Source organism: Columba livia, chromosome 6 (genome assembly GCF_036013475.1).
Source record: "Columba livia isolate bColLiv1 breed racing homer chromosome 6, bColLiv1.pat.W.v2, whole genome shotgun sequence".
Lineage (NCBI taxonomy): Eukaryota > Metazoa > Chordata > Aves > Columbiformes > Columbidae > Columba > Columba livia.
Window position 1 is genome coordinate 3,294,284 of NC_088607.1, and position 22,409 is coordinate 3,316,692.

Consider the following 22,409-nt stretch of genomic DNA (forward strand, 5'->3'; position numbering starts at 1 on the left):
GTGGCAGAGTGGAAGAGCCAGAGTCTTCCCCATTGGGAGTAAAGAGTATTTTACATGGAAATCAGACATTTATCCTGCAGGATGCCCAGGAGCTAAATGGAGGTAGCTTAGTCTAACTGCCATATTATCCCTCCTCCATGCCTGTAAAATTTTATATGCATATGTAAATGCATATAAATATATATATATATGCATATTTCACATGCTTCTTATTGTCTGGATGGGAATATCAAACAGAGGAGCTGATCCTCCTTAGAAATCACAGCACCGAGGTCCTCATGAGGAAGCGAACCAGGCGAGCAAAGGGGATGAACGGCACAGGGCTGGTGTGACGTGGTTCAGCCTGGTTTCTGTCCCTTGTCACCCCCGTTGGCACACCCACCAGGGCAAGGACACTTCTCAACTGACCTGGTTTCCTCTCGTTTCTGTTGACCATCCTTGGAGACCAGGTACCGAACCGGCCTCTGCATCCTCACCTCCCCAGCTCACCGATATCTCCACCTTCTCACAGACATAAAGCTGGTGCACTATTCACTGAATATTTGGGGGTTGTAGAAGGGTTATTTTATTTTATTATTTTATTTTATACTTTATTTGCTCTAAATGTCTTTTTCAAGATCTGCAGGACAAATATGTGGCAATCTGAGGTGGGAATTTTCCTATATAAATAAGCTTGGGAATATACCTAGTGAGCACAATGCATAATGCAAATTCCTGTCTGGGAATGTTTTATATGATATCAAACTTTTGCTTCAGAAAACCAAAAATTATCTCTGTTGCAAAACTAATTTCTCTTTCTGGGCCTCAGAAAAGAAGGTTCCTGGTAATGTATCCAGCAAACAATTCTGACATTCATTTCAGCTCTACAATCCAGCCATTGTAATAGAAAATAGACTGCACAGGAAAATGTAACTTCAGAAAAACATGAGCCTCACAGGCTTAGCCCTGCACAAGCACGCATCGACTCAATGAAGTTCAGAGTTAGAAAAAAGAAATGGCTTCATTTCACTTTGGACTTACAGGCATTACAAAGTAGAGAGTAGATTTGCCATCGGATAGTACTCAACACAGAAAGCTTCCCAGCCTAAGCTGGAGATCCCCTCACTTGTCAAATACTGGGATTTTCCTTCGTGTTGGATGCTGTTGGAGTTTGGGTTCTCTGGCTGTTGGCCTGTGCCCTGTCTTCAGGAGGGACGCATCTTTCTGCAGGTACAACTCTATGAGGATTAAAATCTCAGTCAATAGGTGTTATTTGTTGCCCGTCTCCGTCGCTGGCTCATCTCTTCACACTGCTGGTTTGTATGTGCCCACAGAAAGCTATTGAATAACAAATATCGGTTGGGGTGAGATGTTGAGATGGTTTTGGGGTGTAGAAGCGCAGAGCCTGTGTAGGTTTGCAACACATTGACTCGGCGTTCTTCTTCCAAAGCAGAAATCCCCTCAGCAGAGCTGACATTTTGCATGATTCGAAATGGAGCCCGCGTGGGGAACGCGCAGTGTTGTAGGTGTGCAAGACGTGGTGTTTGCTTGCTGGCATCATTAATTTCATCTGACAGAAATACCTCATTAAGGGCTGAAACTCATTGCAATGTAAAGCCCCAAGGGTTACGGTATTCTGGGGATTTATTTTAAACCCAAATATTTTCCTGTGTATGTGTACGCAAGTCATTAGTTACTTCTTCGAGTTTACTCAGCTGGTCGGAGAGATGAGGAGACTGTCTGGGTAAGACTTCTCAGGAGTTTTGTTGTTGAGTATCTGGGATTGGCCATGTTAGTGTAATGTTTTCTGTGAGAGGGCTGATTTACAAGGAAAACAACACAGAAAAGCAGGGATTAAGTTTCTGGCAGCTCTCTCCAGAGGAAACCGTTCCCCGATACAACCATTGCAATAAGAGCCCTATAGCTAAAAATACCCCAGAGTGCCCCATCCGTAGAGAGGTTTGCCCCTTTGACTTCAGGGACAACAATGCCTGTGTGCTTTGACGGGTGAGTAATTATCCTTCCAAGAGCATTGACTGGCCACTTTTTCACTCACAGAGTAGGTCAGTCCATGGGGTTGTCCCACGGGGTCACATTTCATCAAGCACCATGACTTAAGCCTGTGTAGTTTATTACTCAGTAGGGTTCTTGTTGAGCTGGATGCCTGCAAGATGCCCTCCCTGTGCTCCTCCGCTGCCGTGGGCACAGGTCAACACCCGGCAATGGGGGGCTGAGCATCACAGAGTCATAGACTCGTTGGGGTTGAAGGGACCTCTGGAGATCATCCAGACCAACCCCCCTGCTCACGCAGGGTCACAGAGCAGATCACACAGGTCGGTCCAGGTGGGTTTGAATGTCTCAGAGAAGGAGACTCCACAGCGTCTCTGGGCAGCCTGGGCCAGGCTCTGGCCCCTCACAAGTTTCTCCTCATATTCAGATGGAACCTCCTGTGTTTCAGTCTGTGCCCGTTGTCCCTCACCCTGTCACTGGGCACCACTGAACAGAGTCTGGTCCATCCTCTGACACCCACCCTGGAGATGCTGATCGGCATTGATAAGATCCCTCTCAGCTTCTCTTCTCTGAACAGCCCCAGCTCTCTCAGTCTCTGCTCATAAGAAAGACGCTCCAGACCCCTCAGCATCTTCACAGCCCACCATTGACTCCCTCCAGTAATTCCTGGTCCCACCTCCAGCCGAGACCATTCCCAGCCTGCAGTCTTCTGAATAAAAGTCCATTACAAGCAGTGACACAAATTGAAATGCAAGGACATCTGAGCATAAAAATGGGTTAGGATAAAAGAAAATACAGAAAAATCTTTCAAACATAGTTTAGGTAGAGAAGTAAGTATGAAAATATTTGTTAAGCTTTCACTTAAACAGGCATCTACTGATACCGCAACCACAAAAACCCTTGTCCAAAATCCTTGTTCAGAGGGAGAAGCTCGTGTTACTCATTGAGTAGAGTTACTCTGTCTGTTAATAATGGCTCATTAGTGCATTGGGCTCTGGAAGTGAAACTTGTCTCCTGTCTAAACTACCTGGAGGTGTTTTGGGAGGTTGTGATTTTCTCTCTTGCAATGTCTGTTTAGCTACAACAAAACCATTGAAAGAAGCCTGTCACGCGAAAACACAGTTTTATGTTGAAAAGAACAAGTATTCTCCTTTTTTAAGTCAGGAATCTTACTTTTCCTAGTTCTCCTTGGCTCCGTACCAAAGCTGTAGGAGGCAGAATTACTTAATATCCATTTTAGATGACCCACAGAATAAGATAATGAGGTGTATCATCTCCCTACCAGCTGCGGAGTGATTAAAAAAGGAGAAACCGCACAAATGTACTCACGGTACACACAATTATATCAAATCAGTAAATAGGAAAAGTGCGATGATCTGTTTGAGGTTTGTGTTGCATAAATACAAATATGTAAAAAAGCCCCTAATTGCAGAGTTGTGGGTTTTGCTTGTTTGGTGTTGGATTTTTTAGTTCAGAAATTGGTCACAGTGATTTATTTTTTCTAGATTTCATGTTTTAAGTACTTTTATCTTCCACAGTATCTTACAATGACCAGACTTTAGTTAATGTATGATTATAGGAAGATCTTTATGTGAACATCTATTACATCTAGGCTGCTCCGTGGCTCTGGAGTTACTGCAGGTCTGCAATTGGCTTGAGATATTGCCAGTAGAAAACAGCACAGACCTTTTTAAAGCCATTTTAGCTTCATTTGCTCACTTGGGCCCATCTGTTCACCCACCATCTAAGGTGCTCTTGAAGCTGGGCTTGAAGAATGGGGAGACTTCTGGTTTTTTGTTAACTTTTCTGTGCTTTGTTAGAACTTTTTGTTCTAAAAGTAAGTGAGCACTTTGCGTCCGCTTCTGGGGTGATGCGGGGCAAGTTAATAAAGACGGTGACCAAAGGGTGGTCATGGAAATGGTGTCCAGTCTGAACTTGGACTCATCTTCTGGTTACCTGATAATGGTGTCTGAAAGAAAGGTCCCTCAGCAATCATTGAAGATAATTGTAATATATAATCGTGGCCAAGGAGCTTAAAAACAAACCCTATTCAGTACATAAGTCTGGTTTTGTGACTGGGTTGTCTTCTAAAATGATGTCCCTGCAGAAGAAGGCAGGGAGATGGAGCCATGTGGTCCTCAGCAGCATTGCAGTGATGTCAGGAAAGGGTATTCCTGGTGTATTTTACATTGCTGATTTACAGAGAAATAAACCAGGGCTCAAATATTATATCCACATTAGTTCTTCGCGACTAATGTTGTTACAATGAATACCGGAGGAATTAGTAATTAATACCCACTTACTGTAAAGTGTCGCCAAATATATACTTAGCTTGTAATGCTACTGGGAGAACATATATAATTTCTGTGTTTGTTATTATGTAAAAATATAACTTTGATGGCTCATTGGTCTAGATTTAATTATATAATGGCATAAGTTAAACGGCATGAAAGATATATAATTATGGGCTGACTGTTCTATCTAATACTATTAGCTGGTGTTACAAACCCAACATTTGACTTCCATTTGGTTTAGTTTTGAGAGGTTTCGGTTGCTGTGTTTGTGACCCAAAGAAAATGCAAGTTTTGCAACAGAGTCTACCAGTCAAAAGATGCTTATAATAAAAGCAGCTCCGTTTCACTCTTCCTTTCATAAATAATATGAGATGAAGACCTAATTGATTTCATTCTCCCGTGATTTATACCGCAGTACTTTGTAATTATTCCCCTCACATTTCCCATTAGGAATATTTATTTTTCTTTAAAAACACCCAAAAATATGCTGTCCTCCTAATTTACTGTCCCAGCATTCACGATGATGGATGTTGCATTGTTTTGTGGTTTGCAGAGGGCTAGACAGGAATATTAAGAATATATTACTTCATAATTTTTAGTCTGAGTTGAATATTGTCCTCTTGTGTGACAAGTACAAATTGGTGGGTTTTTTCTTTCCTTTGTTTTCAGGGAGACAGCGAAACTTGCAGCAACAGATCAAAGTGTTTATTCTCAATGTCTGGTCTGAAATGTCAAAAAGAAAAGAAGCCACATATGTAATGGGTTATTTGTTGTATTTAGAATGATTTTAGCACATGAAAACTTCCCGCCATGCTCCCAGAAATGGCCTGTCTGATATAGGGATCCTGCTGGACAATCATCGCTTCTCAGAATGAGCACTGAAATTAGTAGGAAAGCTTGAAATTATGTTTCTTCCATCATGGAAAAATAAGGATCTATTCAGGTGGTCTGAAAAAGAAGCAGCTGTGGGAGTCCTCAGGAGAGGATGCAGGATATCCAGAAGAGAGGCCCAAATTACCCTGGTTTGGGCATTGTCAGGATTTCTCTGTGCAGACTGTTGGGCAGAAAAGCCTTGGTGCTTCTTCCTACGTGTCAGAATGTCCTTCTCACTGGAGTAAACAGGGGTTGATCAACAGCAGAGCATCAAATGGGAAGAGAGTGCAACCTTTCTTTTCCTAAATTTATTTTGCGGAATATTAATTGCTGTCTGCTAGCGCTAATCGAGCTGCCGTGCCACGTGCTGAGCCCTGCAAGGAGAGCAGTGATCCCCAGTCACTGCAATGGGTTTGGGTAGGAAAATGGCACCACCAGAATGAAAAGTGGAATGTTAAGGCTATGCAGGCATGATGACGCCTGTCTTGGGTTTATGAAGATAAGTATTTGGGCATCTGTTGTCACAGCGGAAGAAAAATGAAGGAAAATATCAGTGGCCAATTCAGTGTGGGGTGAAGCTGGAAGCTGAGGATGCTGAGGCTGTTGGGGCAGGGTGCTGGGGGCCACGGGTGTACCCCAAGATGGGGAAGGTACCTCAAGATGGCAAGAGTGCACCAAGATGAAGAGGGTGTCCCAAGTTGGGGAGGGTGCCCCAAGATGGGGAGGATGTCCCAATTTAGGGAGGGTGCCCCAAGATGGGGAGGGTACCCCAAGTTAGGGAGGGTGTCCCAAGATGGGGAGGGTGTCCCAATTTAGGGAGGATACCCCAAGATGGGGAGGGTACCTCAGGGTAGGGAGGGTGCCCCAAGATGGGGAGGGTACCCCAAGTTAGGGAGGGTGTCCCAAGATGGGGAGGGTGTCCCAATTTAGGGAGGGTACCCCAAGATGGGGAGGGTACCTCAGAGTAGGGAGGGTGCCCCAAGATGGGGAGGGTGCCCCAAGATGGGGAGTGTGTCCCAAAATAGGGAGGATACTCCAAGGTCCAGAGGGTGCCCCAAGATCCAGAGGGTGTCCCAATTTAGGGATGGTGCCCCAAGATGTGGAGGGTACCCCAGGTTACGGGGGTGCCCCAAGGGAGGCTGAGCTGCCGTTGGCGGCCGTGATCCCAGAGAGCTCTGTGTTCACACGACCAAGGGTTTATGCTACAGGAAAAGAATGTAACTAGGGACCGTATGAGGTTTGGGGTTTTGTGTTTTAACTGACGAAGAATTTTGGGGTTGCCGTTGTTGTTGCTAAGGTCCCGTATCCTTGGAGCGGTGGGTTTCTTTGTTTGCTCTTGCTCGAGCTCCTCTTGGCTTCTTCACCCTTGGCCCTGATACAGCAGCCGGCAACAGTCTCTGTGCAGTTTCCCTATAAAGTAGTATATAGAGCTTACTCAGCACTGAAGCAGAGCTTACTGCCCGGCTTTGTTAGAGGAAAGGAGCTGTTCTCCATAATGATGTTGCAGTGGAAGGGTAGGATGGACTGAACGGAGTGGCAGAGGGGGAGGATCATGATGAGCTTGTACCCTTTGCCATCGGCCCTGCTGCTCTTCTTCCAGATAGAAGAGATGCCAGCAGGCACCGTTCTCCAAACATGGCTTAACAGAAGTGGTTTGCTCTCTCAGATTATGTTTTATCCCTGAGACAGACTAAAATTGCTGCAGCTCACCTATTAAATGTATTGATAACTTCAGGATGGCTGTGTCAATTTTACTTGTATTTGAATGTTAAAAACATAAACATTGTAATAACCTTCTACAGCTTTATCATTCAAACAAGGTAGGGGTCTATCAAAAAAAAAGGTGTCAGCTAGAAGTATTTGAGTTTGGGGGTTCTGCAATCCACGATAAAATTAATGCAGTGTTTCATCCTTCTCCACAAGTACAGAGGACCATGTTAGTTCAGATAGCTCACGGATAGGTCTACAGAAAGAAATAGCTCCCAGTCAACAAAATCCCAACTTCATAACGTGTCCCTCGCATGTGTGTGACAAGGGAGAAACTGAGGAAATCCTTGGTTCTTGGAGTCGGGAGATTTCTGTCTCTGGGATTAAACTGAGCTTCAAGGTAGAAACATCACATTAATTCAACGGTACCTTCAGGACAGGAGAAAAAAGTGGTAACCCAAGTGGGAAGCAGCAAGGGGGGTGGAGGGGAAGGCAGGAATATATTTATTGATAACAGACACGTTGGATTGCTGTCCTTGCATCACTTTTCATGGGCTTAACACCTCGGTTCAGGCTTGCCACGCTGCTCGGGACAGCACGCTCGCTAAAGACGCGGAGGAACGAAACTTGTCCTTGTAGCCTTTAAATGTATAGACTGCAACTCCACTCAAGTATCTGCAGCAAACAGTATTTGCAGGCAGTACTTCATTCCAGCGTGCGGGCTGCTGGCTGCGGCTCTGGGGATCATGCCGTTGAGCGGCGGGTGTTTGACAGAGGGCTGCAGCGAAGCTCCGCCGCTCAAGGTCACGCTGGGCTGTGCTCCCTCTATGCCCCTTAATTACAGGGGACTGTAATCTGCCACTGCAGTCACAATTCAGCTGGGTCTTGGTTTTGCAGAGAGTTAATGAAGTGAGGGAGGGCTGGAGACACAAAGTCTCCGCAGCTGGCGAGGGGACACCAAGATTTCAAAGGGAAAAGCTTTTTTTGTTTTGTTTTGTTTACTCTAAGAAGCAAAAAATTCAGCCTGGAGGCCCCAAAACTGTAGATCCCTGTAGCTAAGGCCAGACAAGTCTTCATGCGCTTTGGCACATATGGGAATCAAAGGGCTTGGATTTCTGGGCAATACTCGATGCTGTGATTACAGTCAGGTTTCCTGGATATCCAAAAGGAGATCAGGGCTGAAGTGGGAAGATGTGGGAGCAGTGGTACAGAAGGGGTTTCTACCCACCAGAACCTCTTTTTGTGAAATCGTTCAACTATTTAGGGTGTTTTATCCTCTCTTCGCTTAACTCAGGCTGTAATCCAGGGTTGCAATTCATGCTCTACCAGAGAAGGGCAGCAGACATAGATTTTTCTCTTACTTCTCTTTTTTTGTTTGTTTGGTGTTTTTTCCACCCCCCCCCCCCCCCTTTCTCTTTCTCTTTCTCTTTCTCTTTCTCTTTCTCTTTCTCTTTCTCTTTCTCTTTCTCTTTTTCTTTCTTTCTTTCTTTCTCTTTCTTTCTCTTTCTCTCTCTTTCTCTTTCTTTCTCTCTCTCTTTCTCTCTCTCATTATTTCTCTTCTTCTTCTTTTCCCTTCCCCTCCCCCTTCCCCTCTTTTTTTTCTTTTTTCTTGTTTTCTATTCTCTCTTTCTCCCTTTTTCTTTCTCATTCTAATACCCCATGTCCTATAGCGCACTATTACCCATCTCACAAGTGCCATATAGTTTGTTACAGTGCCTTCCATCTAATGTCACGAAACCATAGTCTGGAGGTTTTAGACTCAATATATGTTCTCTCTGCTCCTTTTTTTTTTGTCCAATGTTGTCTCCATGAGTCACTAATTCCTTCTCAAAACTCCTTCTTCTTTAACCAAGAGGAAACTAATGGAAGTTGGTATTTTCCTCAGTGCATCCTCCTTCTTTCTGGCGTCTATACAGCCCCATATGTCATGCTTCTTTCCAGGTAAGTTATTCCATACTGCTCTCTTCCATATTGCTGTCTTCCATATTGCTCTCTCCTGAATTGCCATTTTCAGTGCCATGTGAACTCCTGCTCCTACATGAATTACTAAATTGATAACCAAGGCCCAGGCCAACAGCCTTTATTGTCATACAGTCAAATATTAACTGGTAAAAATCACGGGTGCTCTTTACATCAAATTATTTTCATATGTAAATGCAAACTGAAAGTTAAGCTATTAATACTTCAGTGTGACCCCTTAAAGTGACACAAGTCAGCGGCAGGTACAAGAGCTGGAGAGAAAAGGTCCCACTCCCGGAATGACGAGGTCACAATTAATGCAGGACATCCTGAGCATCCTGTAAGCGTTACCAGCTCTCAGGGTCCTGCTGAAAGAGTTAAATGTTTCCGAACTGCTCTGAGGGGAAGTGGAAAGACACTCCTGGGAGGGCTCCTGATGGGATCTCAGAGATCTTTGTCACTTCATTCCCTGGTCTTTCCTCCAGCCACAGGTGACCTGCAGTTGCGGTGTGAGCTATTTCATCCACACATCTCAGAGGTGCTACAGAACAGCCGCCTGTGCTCTTCAGGTTGTAGCTATTGCCACCCTCTGTCTATAGCAATAGAGAAGAAATAGCGATATGTTCGGTTTCCCTTACCCAAAGAGAAAAAGAAATGAAGAGCAAAAAATACAATTTAGCTGTTAATATGCTGCTGCTATTGCAAGACAGCCCTAAACTAGCGTAGAGTGGGGCGGATGCTTTGGAAAGAAAAGCTGCTTGTGGATGAAGGAAAGAAAAACTAAACACATAGAACAAAGAAGATAAGGAGGACAAAAATCACAGTATCACAGTATGTTTGGGATTGGAAGGGACCTCAAAAGATCATCTAGTCCTACTGAAGCAGGGAACATAAAGGAGGGGGAAGAGGGAACATAAAGAGTCAGCAGCAAAAGATACAAAGGTAAAGAAGATCCCAGCAGCAGCAAGACACCCACAGAAAACATCCCCATTCCTCTTCCCCTGACAGTGCTGAAGAACAAAGTCAGATTGGATGGATGGATGGATGGATGGATGGATGGATGGATGGATGGATGGAGAGCCATTGCCTGCGGGAATAACCTGGAGAATCAGGATTGTGGCCCCTTTGAAGCAGCCACACAACCTGGATGCAATTTTCATTTCCTGCAGGGAAACTTGGCCTTGTTCTTCTGAAGAGGATAAACCAAGGCTCGTAAAACTAATTGTGGGAGGTGGTTTGACATGAGAAATTAAAAGGCAAGGTTTGGTCTCTCTCATGCACCCTAGTGAAGCAGGGGCACCTCAGATTAACTTTTCCTTGACATTTTTTTGTTCATAAACAGTTCTGAAACTGCTGTGAAATTGTGCTGTTCTCCAGAACCAGAGGTAACTGTAATTCAGTAGCATTTCTTTATGGATGCTGTTAATAAAATACTTGTGGATCTTTTGTGATAAACTATCCATTTATCAACTTCAAGCCCATAAAAATCAGTGTAGTAAAATGCAACTGTTCCTTTCTGATTCAGTTTGGGGGGAGGAGAAAGAACTCTGATAATATCTAGTTCATTCATGGTAGTGAGTGACCAAGATATAATTGGCTCCACATTCTCTGTCAGGGAATATTGTTACTCAAAATAAAAATACTACCATTTAAGTAAAAAGCCATGTGGGATTACCAAAACTCTATTTAGAATTCTTTAGTTCCTTTTGACTGATTTTTTTTAATGGGAAAAATACCTTCAAAGAATAAAATGGTTTACATGGCTCTTATGGTGGCCTTCCTCAGTCTTCTGGTTTAATTTTAATGTTTTTCACCAATGTGCTGTGTGGAGCATGTATGTCCATAATGAGACAGAATCATCACAGAACCACAGGATGGTTTGGGTTGAAGGGACCTTCCAAGCTCATCCAGTGCCACCCCTGCCATGAGCAGGGACATCTTCACCAGCTCAGGTTGCTCAGAGCCCCGTCCAGCCTGGCCTGGGATGTCTCCAGGGATGGTTCATCCACCACCTCTCTGGTCAGCCTGGGCCAGGCTCTCACCACCCTCAGCAGCAACAGTTTCTTCCTCATGTCCTGCCTGAATCTCCCCTCTTTCAGTTTAAAACCACCACCCCTTGTCCTATGGCAACAGGCCCTGCTGAAAAGTCTGTCCCCATCTTTCTTACTGCCCCTTTTAAGTACAGAAAGGCCACAATAAGGTCTCCCTGGAGCTTCTCTTCTCCAGATGAACACCCCGACTCTCTCAGCCTGTCCTCCCAGCAGAGCTGTTCCAACCTCGGATCATCTCTGTGGCCCTCTGGTTGTTGACTATAGCTGTTAAAATGTAAGTGATAATGGGTATGTAGGGAAAAAATAGCATTTGGGTATGTTATTAGCATTTGGGTATGTTATACATAGGATAATTCCTGACTGCTGGCAAGGATTGGGGTTTCCTGAGAAGGGGCATGATGAAGAAAATATGTGCTGCTGATGTGAGACTGGAGAGGTAAATGTAGACAGAGCTGATTCAGAGCACTGGAGGTGAGTCCATGTGTCTAGTTTTGGGTGGAGAGGTAAGGGGAGAAAATATACTTTTTAACTGTGAAGAAAAACAGCTGCTAAGAGGCCTTTTCTGCCTTTGCTTCACCACCTCAGCTCTTCTCCAGGTTTATATGTGCAGAGATGACCTGAGATTACCACTGGTATCCTGGGATGTGACTGTCCGCCGGGGTAGTTCCAGCTTGGGAGCTGCAGCATTTTACACCCATTGAGTTCCTGCATAGTCCAGATCACTGTAAATAACTACCAGCCTGCTCTAGGACAGGCTCAAATCCATGGCTCCAAAATAAATTACTATGTGGGATTGCATGGCTTTTGCTCCTTTTGATGTACAGACACATATTAAGCCAGTTTTGCCAACTGCACAAGAAACACGGGGCCAACCTGCAGAATTAAGCATCAATATCCAAACAGAGGGACTGGGGAAGAATCTTAATAAATTAAAAATAAAACTACACAATAAAAGTCTGAGAGGATTTGCAGGATTAGGATCTTACTACTGTAGTACAACATTCTGCGCAACACGTGGGCATGGTAGTATTTTGCTGGTACATTAAGGAATAGATAATCTGTATTTGGTTATTCTCCCAGACAGTCAGCAATAGCAATTTGAATGAGGAAGATTTTAAAAAATGCATCTGGCAGCTCTGTGGGTGTGTTGTTTCTTTTTATTTTTTCTTTTTTTTAAAAAAAAAAAAAAAATCAACCCTGTGAAATAAGTCGGAGGCACCAGAAACAACTCCGAAATAATTATGAAACCAATAAATAATCCCTGAGCTCTTAACGTATGCAGATGACTTTCCAGAGGAAGCAGCCAAGGCTGCGTGTGCTGCAGAAATGGGAAAATTGGGGGTGGGGAGACCCCAGGCCCCCCCGTCCCGTCCCGTCCCTGCGCGGTGCTCGGCGCTGGCTGCGCGGCGGCGGGCGGGCGGTAGGACCCCGCGGAGTGGGCGCGGAGCTCATTTGTTCCATGGTGAGCAGCGCGCAAGCCAGCACGGCCGGGCTGCTCCTGCACGGCAACGGTCAACAGAATTCAATTTTCCTTGCCAAAAATAAAAACACAAACAAAAAAAACCCAGCACACCCCAAAACAAAACAGCCGCAAACCTTTTTATCTCTCAAAAAGAAAAAAAAAAAAAAAAAAAGAAAGAAAGAAAACACCAACCAAAAGAAAGACAACTCCTCACTCTTTTTTTTTTTTCTCTCTCTCTCTTTTTTTTCCTCCTAAGAAAGCAAAGCCCAACTCATCAGCAGCTCATGCAGGAGCAGGAGGGGTTTTGGAGTTAACTGCATGCAGGAAATCTCTCACATCCTGAGTCCCAGCTCGCTCCTCTCTGTAACTGTATATTATGGTGCTGCTCTCCAGCCCCAGCTGATGAAAGTTTGTCTCCCTCAGTCTGGGCTAAGATGTCAAAGCGTCTCCATGCAGAGCAGCAGCGCTCCCCTCCTCCGCACCCCCCAGCCCAGATTTCCATGCTGCTGCTCAGCCTCAGCTGCCTCCTCTTAGCATCACCCGCAGCTCAAGGTAAGTTAACCATACATCGCTATACATTTTGCTGCAGCACGTCCTCACCCCACACTCCATTTTAAGGGGACAAGCAACACAGAAATTACTTTGTTAAAGTGAGCGCACTCAGCAGCGGGGGGGGCTCTTCCCCCGGCGCTGGTTTTGCGCCCCACGCCGCGCTCCCCGCCGGGCTCCGCGCTGCGGAGAAGCGGCGGAACCTCCGCGGTGCCCCGCGGAGCGGGGAGGGGGGGACGCGGTGGAGCCGCGGGGGTTTTGGCCGGGGACACGCGGGGCCGCGTAACCTGCGCGGCGTGGGGGCTTCCGAGCCCTTTGCGGAAAAACTCCGCTTTGCAGCGCCCGGCACGTCGCCTGGGGGGCTGGTCGTGGGGACCCCCGGGGTGCCCTGGGGGGACCCGGGAGCCGTTACCCCTCTAGGGTCCCCTGCAGATTCAGTTGGGGGGTTGAGTATCGCCGGAGTTCAGGCTCCGCTTCCAGCCGGGAGGAATTGCCTGAAAAAGCCCCATACTGATGGAAAACGCGTCCTTGCTGGGGACAAGTTTACTCGCCGCTTCGTTCATTCAAAGTGAGCACAAGTCAGGGAGCGGTGGCTTCGGTTTTAAAGGTGTTTTGCAGCACCAGCCCCGTGATATCTGCGTTACAGAGTGGGGAGAGGCATAGAAAAAGTGAGTTGTCTCTTTATACGGCAAGTTTGGGGCTTATTCGGGAACCACTGGAGGGCCCAGGCCCTGTGCTCTTCATTGAGCAGCAGCTGACAATGCATATTTTATGTGAGAGAGGAAGGGAGATTCTCTTGTGTAAATACATGTAACAGCGCGTGTCCCCCTATGCGTTACTACAAACTCTTGTCTTGGGTCTTTTTTTTCATTGTAACTTTAAACTTTGTAAATGTTCGTTTGTCTCCAAATTTATGCGCAGTGAGTTTCACTGGGACTTGGGCTCTGGACTTGCTAAGAGAAAGATAGAGATATACTTTGTGATGTTAGCCAGCACATTGAAATCCTAGGGTAGACAGAGCAAGTTGTTGCATTTAATTGAACACCTGGGGTTTATGTTAATGCCTTAACAGGAGCTGAAGCTTTGCTTTGCCTTGGTAAGGGGTCTTAATTTCTCTTTATCAGCATCTGTGTTTACACCAAATCAGCACATTGGGGATAAAAGCTGCAGCAATTCTCAGGTGGATGAGAAATTGGTCCCTGGTTCCCCTGTGGCCATTCCCTTTGTATGGGCTGAGGGGGGTTTGTGTAGGTCAGGGAAGCACGTACCGCATCTCTGAGCATGGGAACCTGGCCAGGCCCTCTGTGTGCTGCAGGTAAACGTGACGATGCATCCAGGGCAGTCTGAGGTAAGATGCTTCAAGCATTCACATATGACAGGAATGAGTATAACTCAAAGTAGTTGTCCCTACAGTAAAATAAAAGGGCAAACTCTAGGTGACTTGGATCGAGCATACAAATGAGAGAACGCATTGGTGGGTGTGGGTGGAAATCCTGTTACCTGTGTTTTGGGATGCCCTAAGAGCCAAGCCGAGGCTCTGAGGTTCTGTTTGCTCTGATGAACTAAGCTCTTGGTAAGACTTGTGTCAGCTGCTCATCTCTATGGTGCCCGTCTTTAGATGTCTAAGCTTGAGCAACAGTGGTGTTTGCTAACCCTGGATTTGTGGTTTGCCTCGCTACATCTTTCCTATTCCTTTCTGTAACACGTCTGTAACTTGCTCTTTTGCGGCTGCAGCCAGTGTGCTTAGCAACTATCTCCTTTAATTCCTTTTTTGATGTTGTCGTCGCGTGGAAGCAGAGAGCAGCTTTAGCTTTGCCAGAGCATGTGCTGCTTTCTTGGTCGCGGAGGTGCTGAAAGTTACAGCCGCGTGCTCCTGGACCCAGTGACAAAACGTCCCCTTGGCTGTGCTGGCACACGTCCCCACCGGGCGTTTGGAAGCTTTGCAGCTCCTGCCTCAGCTTTACGGCTGTCACTGCCCTGGGCCCGGTGTTATGGATTTGAGGTGCTGCCAGGATATCCCAATTTTTACATAAACACGTGCTTAGCGATTAAGGGAGAAGTTTAAGTTGCCATATGCCTTGAAAACGGATTTTGAAATGCGGTTGTTTTAAAAGGCAAGAGACGTGCATGGTGTGGGACTGCCCAAGTAACAACTAATATTAAACAGAAATTATCAGGTTATAAGCTAGACAGCTTAAAAGTAACCCTGCCACTCACTTTTGGTATGAGTTTCCAATTTGTATGGTTTTAGCATTGCCTTTTCCAGTTTTCAGAAGTGCTAGCTCTTGGTCTAGTGCTAGCTAAAAGACCTTATGGACAAAAGGAAAACTAACTGAAGTACCGGCCTCAACAAAGCAAAACCAGCTTTGCTATCCTGGTGGAGAAAAATACCTACTAGGATATTATCTAATCATATAGACTTAGCCAAACGCCTTAAAAACTATATCTATACAAGTCTTTTGCTTAGTCAAGGCCTTCCTGTATCTTCAGGACAGACAATGAAGGTGTTGGTGTATAAAGTCCAAATCAGTGTGTGTGTGGAAGCCTTTGAATCCCTTTCAGATATTAGGTGTTAGCTGCATGAACAGCAGAAAAATGAAAACCCTAAAATTGTGGTCCAAACCTCTTTACCTTCAATTAAAATAACTTTTCCATCAGATTTTATTTTTGTTACTGATTGCTACTGCATTGGCTGTAGCGGAAATAAATTACAAAAGAACAAATCTTTGCTTGTCTCTTGCTTTTTAACGCAGTCTCTCCAACACACTGTTTTACAGCTCAGTTTCAAATACTGTCTTCTTTCAAAGTGTTCCAGCACTCGTGGCAGATATTTACAGCCTGTGTATAATCACCTTCTTGTCTGACGATTATCCCTATCAGGTCCCCTGCAGATAGCCTGGCATGAGCTGTCACTGTCCACGGGGCTCCGCAGATCCATGCCAAAATACACCAGCTGAGGATATTATGCCCACTCTCCAAATCATGTTCGCATCGTTAACCCTGCTGCTTGCTGGGGAGCTGCCGGGTTGTTTGCTGGTGTTTTGTCGAGCTTCGCATCTCTTGTTTCTCCTTGAGATTTTTTTGGAAAGGTGTCCATCCAGCCGCAAAGAGCATCCTTGAACTAATGATTGACAGGCTGTGTTTTGGGCTGCTTTTCGTCCCGCTGGCAGCGCAGAGGCTGCCCTGGTGGCACTTTTCTAATGCCACCTGAGTGACAGCAGCAGATCAGGGTTGTGTTTATCTGTTACTTCCACTCTGGCTGTCAGCTGCTGCCGATGCTATTGATCATGAAATTCTATTTTAAAAAGGCTGAATTCATGTAAAGGCTTATTTGGTCCTGCACCAGCCTTGTTCAGACCTCGCGTATCCTCATCCTGACAGATTTATCACAAGCGGTCCCCGAGTTTCTAACATATCTCACATTGCAAGTGCAAATGGTCCAGGGAGTCCAGCTGGGCTTTCTTTGATTAGTATTCATGTATATGCTTTTGGGCAGGCCCGTTTGTGCTCCAGGGCTGCGGTGTGGCATGCGAATGGCGAGCGGTGTTGGCCAGGCGGGCAGCAGGATGCTGCCAGCACGGTCCATGGAGCCGCCTTGGTGCTTGGCCAGGGGGTTTCACAGCCCAGTTTCTGCTGGGGTGCTGCCAAGCCCCGCTCTGGGAATCTGACTTTTGGAGACTGCACGTTTGAGGGCTGGTGGGGTGGGTTTTCTTTTGACTTTTGCTGTGAGTTGTTGTAAACCGAGAAGTGACATTTCTAGGGTGTTTGCAATTAGGTCTGAAATATGTTTCTATGGCCAGGCCCTGCTACACCAGGAGGTTCATAGAACCACAGGATGGTTTGGGTTGAAAGGACCTTCAAAGCCCATCCAGTGCCCCCCCTGCCATGAACAGGGACATCTTCACCAGCTCAGGGTGCTCAGAGCCCCGTCCAGCCTGGCCTGGGATGTCTCAGGGATGGTTCATCCACCACCTCTCTGGCCAACCTGGAACAGGCTCTCACCACCCTCAGCAGCAACAATTTCTTCCTCATGTCCAGCCTGAATCTTCCCTTTTTCAGCTTAAAACCATCACCCCTTGTTCTATCGCAGCAGGCCCTGCTAAAAAGATTCTCCCCAGCTCTGCATCTCGCGTAGCATCCTGTCCTGCTTAGGATACCAGGCCCTTCATAGTATTCATACTAGAAGGATTTTTATATTTTATCCTTTTTATGATGGCTTTTCTTCCATCTACAAGTTCTTGTATTTTGCGCCACATCATCTCAGATTTTGCTGTTCCTGTTGCATGCACATGGTACTTACATTTCTATTAGCTTTTCAGATTACTTCTAGGACAAAAGCACATCATCTCCAAAATTTGATAGTACCGATGGCCTAAATCGCACCTGCAAGAGCCTTCTCTTAGGCCCTGCTGAGTCACCAGGGCAGATCTACAGCGATCTAAATTAAAAATCCTCAGGTTGAGTAAGTCTGTTACAGAATTGCAATTGGTTCTTGACAGGACAGTGGAGTCCAAAAGGTCAATCCTTTTTGTTTCTGGCTAACACAGAGCAAAGGGCTTCAATTGTATTAAATTTTTATCTCTTTGGGAAAAGGATCACACTAACTGATAAAGGTTCTGTTTCTTGGGTGACCCCTGCTCTGGGATGTTGATTCTTCTCTTTTTAGTGTCATATAAGAGTCTGAGAGTACGTCGATATTGAGTGTGATGTTGGCATCCATGCTTCAGAACGTGACTTGATGAGCAGCATCATCTAATTGGAAATGCTGACTCCCCTGTTAAATCACTTCATGTTGCATCATTAGTTTTTTTACCCCCCATATCAATGAGTTTGCTGCTTTCTATGTCTTGGAGCTAAGAGGAGAAATATTTGGTAGATTGGGAGCGGTGTGTTGTCCATTCACAAGGTCAACATGACAAAACCGTTGACTAGATGAACACATTCTTTCTTGTCCAAAATATATGATCTAATAAGGCAAGAAGCAAAATGTCTCATGGCCTGTTAACCACGCTGGATAACACACAGCAGGGCATAAAAAGCAGGACGTGGGATTTGGCACAGAAGAATTTTTAACTAGTTTATTGTGATATATTTGTTAAGAGGAACCTTGTCAGTCCCTCCAAATACAGGTTAATGATGTACATCAAATGCTTTAGGTGAAAAACCTCCTTCTGACAACAGTGAAAGTTTGCTGGTTCTTGCTTCTTGTGTTCTAATTCTGAAAACGGCTGATCAAGCAAGAGAAATAAACCTCATGTGTGACTGCTTACCTTTGAAGGAATATTTGAAAATAGAAACTTCACTGAATCTAAGTGTTTAGGGGATTTTGTTTTGATGCAGTCATCTAAAAAAAGTAAGATAAAAAATCATAATGCTACATAAGGTGAGCATAGCGGCCTGACCATATGTGGAGCAGAATATCACCTAATATCATCTTTATTCAGCAGCACTGTCTGTAGGCAGCAGCGGCAGTGTGCTGAAAACCCCGTTACTTCCACAATTAGGAGATGTGAAGAGGAGAACTGTTCAGTCCAGATGATTTAAGTCTATATTGCATTCCTTTTCTGTCACTGAGAGCACTGCGGTGGCACAGCTGTAGCTGAGAATAAAGCATGGCCTCTGCAGCTTCTAGGGAAGGATACAGCATCTCACATCCAGTCCGTGCTCCTTTTTGAGTTGGAGATCATAAAACTGTATCCAGGTTGAAAACCACTCTTGCGTTTTAATGCAGATTTTGAAGCAGGAGATAAGAATTCCAAGTGCAACAGCATTTATGCGTTCACCTATTGCCTCTTAAGTGAGGAAAACACGTCCCACTGAAGAGACATTTTGGGTAAACATTTGTGGTTGTGGAGAAAATGCAGGGTTGTTGCAGACGAAATTTTCATGCTTCAGAAAGAAGTAGTTTGTATATTTATTTTGTGTCATGTATTTTCCTTGTTTGTGGGTCTGATCCTTGGTCAGGATAAGTTGTCTCACCTCTGTGGATCTGGCTCCTTTGCACAAGCTGGTGCTGATGTTCTGTGCTGTTCATTTCGAATCTGCTTGGCAGGATCAAAGGATGTGTAGGTTAGATGAGCAAAGTGTGTTATTGACCTGGAAAGATATCCTGCCCTGAGGAAACAATAAAAATAAATGTTCGTGACTTCTGTACCTCGTCTCCCGGAGAAGCCTGTGAATGTCAGGAGTTATGGACTCATCCAGCGCTTATGGTGACATTTGTTGTAAGGTTACACACATAAACCTGAGCAGGATGGGTGGCTTCGAGAAGATTAAGTAACTCTGAGTTGTCCGTTCATTTATGTTTCAAAATATAGGAAGACAGGAGTCAGTGACAGCTTCTGTTAGTACAGGTGCAGTGATTTTTTTCTTCTGCTGCTATTGTGCAATGTGAGTAGCAGATATTCCCCATCCAAACCAAAATGCATGATGGATATTGACTCCCCAGCCCAGCAGCATAGTTGCTTGGGAAAGGATTATAAATTGTTTCCCATGCACGTTTACGTCAATTAATACTGAAATTTGCTTCAGCTGGATTTGCTGTGTTTTGAGTGCGATTTCCCAGAGAGCACCTGGATGAATGATTTGTGAGCACGTGACGAGCACAACTCAAACTCCCACTCAATAGTTTTTTCCACCAGTGGTTGTATATGGGAAGGAACATCTCTCAATACAGCAATGCTAAGGATTCCTTGTACTCAGTGGGAGAGGCTGGTAAATCAAAAGAGAAAATGGTTATATGGTACCTTTTAAAAGACCAAGAGGAAATAGTATTTTGGGGCATAATTTTGAATTTCATTCAGTGGAAAATAGCCTCTCCTGAGAGTTTGGAGGGAAGGAGCTGGAGATGAATGGCTAGATCTGGATTTTCATGTAATTATGTAGACTCATTGCTGAAAAGTGAGTATATTCAGTACTTTTTTTGACATTGGAGCTTTATGGATTGGTTGTGTGTGTTCCTGTAAAGCATGGGTTGCTTTTCCTCTTCCTGAGTGTTTTTGTGAGGAGCCGCCTTGAAGGCTGCAAAGCTGAGTTTATAATCAACGTGAGAATGTCTGGGACTGGGATCTTTTGGGGAAGGAGCAGCAGTTTAGGCAGAAACAGATGTGCCCTTGTAGTGCCTGTGCCGGGGTGATGCTGAGTTAGGGCATCCCTCACTATGGCATTCTGGAAATACCTGTGGGAAAGGCAGAGTGCAACCCTCAATATTTTTCACCTTTTGTTAGTCCTCTCCTGCTTGTTTTCATGAGAAAGAGTGGTGGGGACTGTTTATTTGGTACGCATCAGGATCTGGAAAAGAAGCCAGCTTAAAACAGGATTTGCAGTAAGGAGACCAAAGTTGTCCCAAGCCATTGTGTCACCCAATTTCAAAGCTGCTTTGGGGTTGAATCTTGCATTAACAACTTGCCCTTGGCCGTGAACTCCAGGCTTTGAGCTCGTTCATAGGAGGAACCTCTCGATACGCACCCATCACCCGGCATGCTGAAATGCCCTCTGGTTCAATGTTTCGCTGCTTTATTTCTCTCATATTTTGAAATGTTCTTTTCTAGGGAAAAAAGACAACTCTTGTCTTTGGACTGGTCCTGAATAGTAATTCCTCAGTCAAACGTAACAACATCACAAATGAGGCTGGACAGCTGTTTCCTAAATATAGTATATGTATGTATTCTATACACGGTAATAAAGCTTGGTTTTCACTATTGGAAACGTTCTGCAGTCTCCCTGCCCCCTCCTGCAGTCAATGGCAAATGTTGTTCTCAAAACTCCACTTGTCACATTTTGTTCTCGAGAACAGGGAGGATATTGAGATACACTGGCTTCTTTCCTCGAGTGCATTTCAATATGTATTTTGTATAATGAGGGCCCAAATCCTTCTTGCATTACTTATGCTTTAATCACACTGTGCTCTCCCAAGATTGCTTTAATCGCATTTGCATCAGCAGGAGGAACTCTGGATGATGAGCAATATTTCATCTGCAAACAGAGGGGACGGATCTCAGGCGCACGCCGAGGCAGGAACTGCCTGTCCTGGATCTGTTACAGCACAGCTCTGTACTGAAGAATGGTGTAGCGTCCTGATTTGAGAAATAGATATTCAAGAATTAGAAGGAACAAAAGCTATTTTTTTACAGTTTTCTTGAGGACCTGTCAAGTATGATACTTCCCTTTTAATTTTCTGGTAAATGGCTTTTTGGCGTGCGTTAACTCCGGAGAAGCGCGGCGCTGCATAGCACCACAGACATCATTTTGTACTTTAGCCATGACATTACCGTATATGAGAACTGAAAAGTTATATAGATATTACACCAATATATAAACCATGTGTGTTAGAAAGACAAGTTCAGTTTTGAAATATTTGACTTAGCTATGCTTTTCACTTTCAATCTGTGCCAAACATGTGCTTGAATGACTGATGGAGTCATATGGTTCCCTGAATAAAGCACTTTATTGTGCGCAGACTTAGAGCCTTCCAACAGTTGTATTACAGAAGCTTGAAGATTAAGATGACCCAACTGCTTAGGGGGTATGTTCCACAATGAACATTTTATTTTTCTTTTTATTCCGCCCTCTCTATTTTCGCCCTGAAATGTGTCATTAGTTTGTTCAGCTGGTCGCAAAGCGGCACTGACTGCAGAGTCTTTGGTGGAGAAGAACAGCAAGTTACCTTCAAATTTAAGCTTTCACTCCCAAGTCCATATTAAAATGTTGAACATACGACTTTTTCCATGGAGTTTATGGGATTTGGTGGGGGTAGGGCTGAGAGGGCTGTTTCCTGTCGCAGATTATTTCATCAGCAGAATTTAGATTTAGGAAGGGAATAACTCATGCAAGAACAAGTGATGACAGGAGCTAGCTCTTAGAATTATAAAACTCAAATATTAAAAAGTGTGGTTTTAATGCTGTTTAGTTAAAGGGGATCCGTGCGTCTCAAGCTCCTATTTGTCACCCGAGCGGTCGGTGCCGGTGAAGGTGCTTGGTGGGAAAGATTAAGTGGACATGCTGGAAAGTCACGGACAGATCAGTTCCAAGTTGACAGACCTGTCAAGCTGGAGAGAGGATCTTTTTTCATTAGAGGCAGAAAGAACAGCAAATTAAATTCAGAAATGTGTGTGGAGCCGTCTTGCTCTTGCCTGTCCTCAGGCTCATCAAAGACCTTTGCTGACTTTTGATGTTTTAAAGACTTTTGCACTTGAGTCGTAATTTTGCAACGGGAGGGAAAAGAAAAAATTCAAACCCAAGAAGATCCATGGATTAGTTGTTTTCCAGAAGTTACTGGTGCTTAAATGCCTGAGGTCTCGGATTTGGGAATGAGGGGAGGAATGAGAAGACAAGTATAACTTTGTGTCTAGCTAGGTGGCTTGCCCTTTTTATATTTCCTTTGTTCTAAATAATTATTTTCCAGGCAGGCCTTGAAAGGGCTCATTTCACTCCATTCTGTAGAGAGAATCAATGTACTGCTCAGATGTCCAAATGTTAGCTGGAAAAATAATTTATGATTTTGAATGAATAGATAAGTTCTTTATT

The 22,409-nt window shown here is 44.7% G+C and overlaps 1 protein-coding gene across 3 annotated transcripts in view; it reads left to right on the forward strand.

Annotated features, from left to right (window-relative positions):
• Positions 1–12,579: 12,579 nt before the first annotated feature.
• ADAM12 (ADAM metallopeptidase domain 12) overlaps positions 12,580–22,409 on the forward strand; it is a 171,205-nt gene continuing 161,375 nt past the window's right edge. Inside the window, exon 1 of one of the 3 annotated variants that reach the window (XR_010473363.1) lies at positions 12,580–12,887. Coding sequence is in view for 1 of the 3 variants with exons in the window: in XM_021292029.2 (XP_021147704.2) it covers positions 12,770–12,887 (118 nt within the window). In the remaining 2 variants the exon portion in view is untranslated. Of the gene's footprint in view, positions 12,888–13,161; positions 13,553–22,409 lie in introns of those variants that run through there. The other 2 variants (XM_021292029.2, XM_065066740.1) reach the window with 2 other exon arrangements.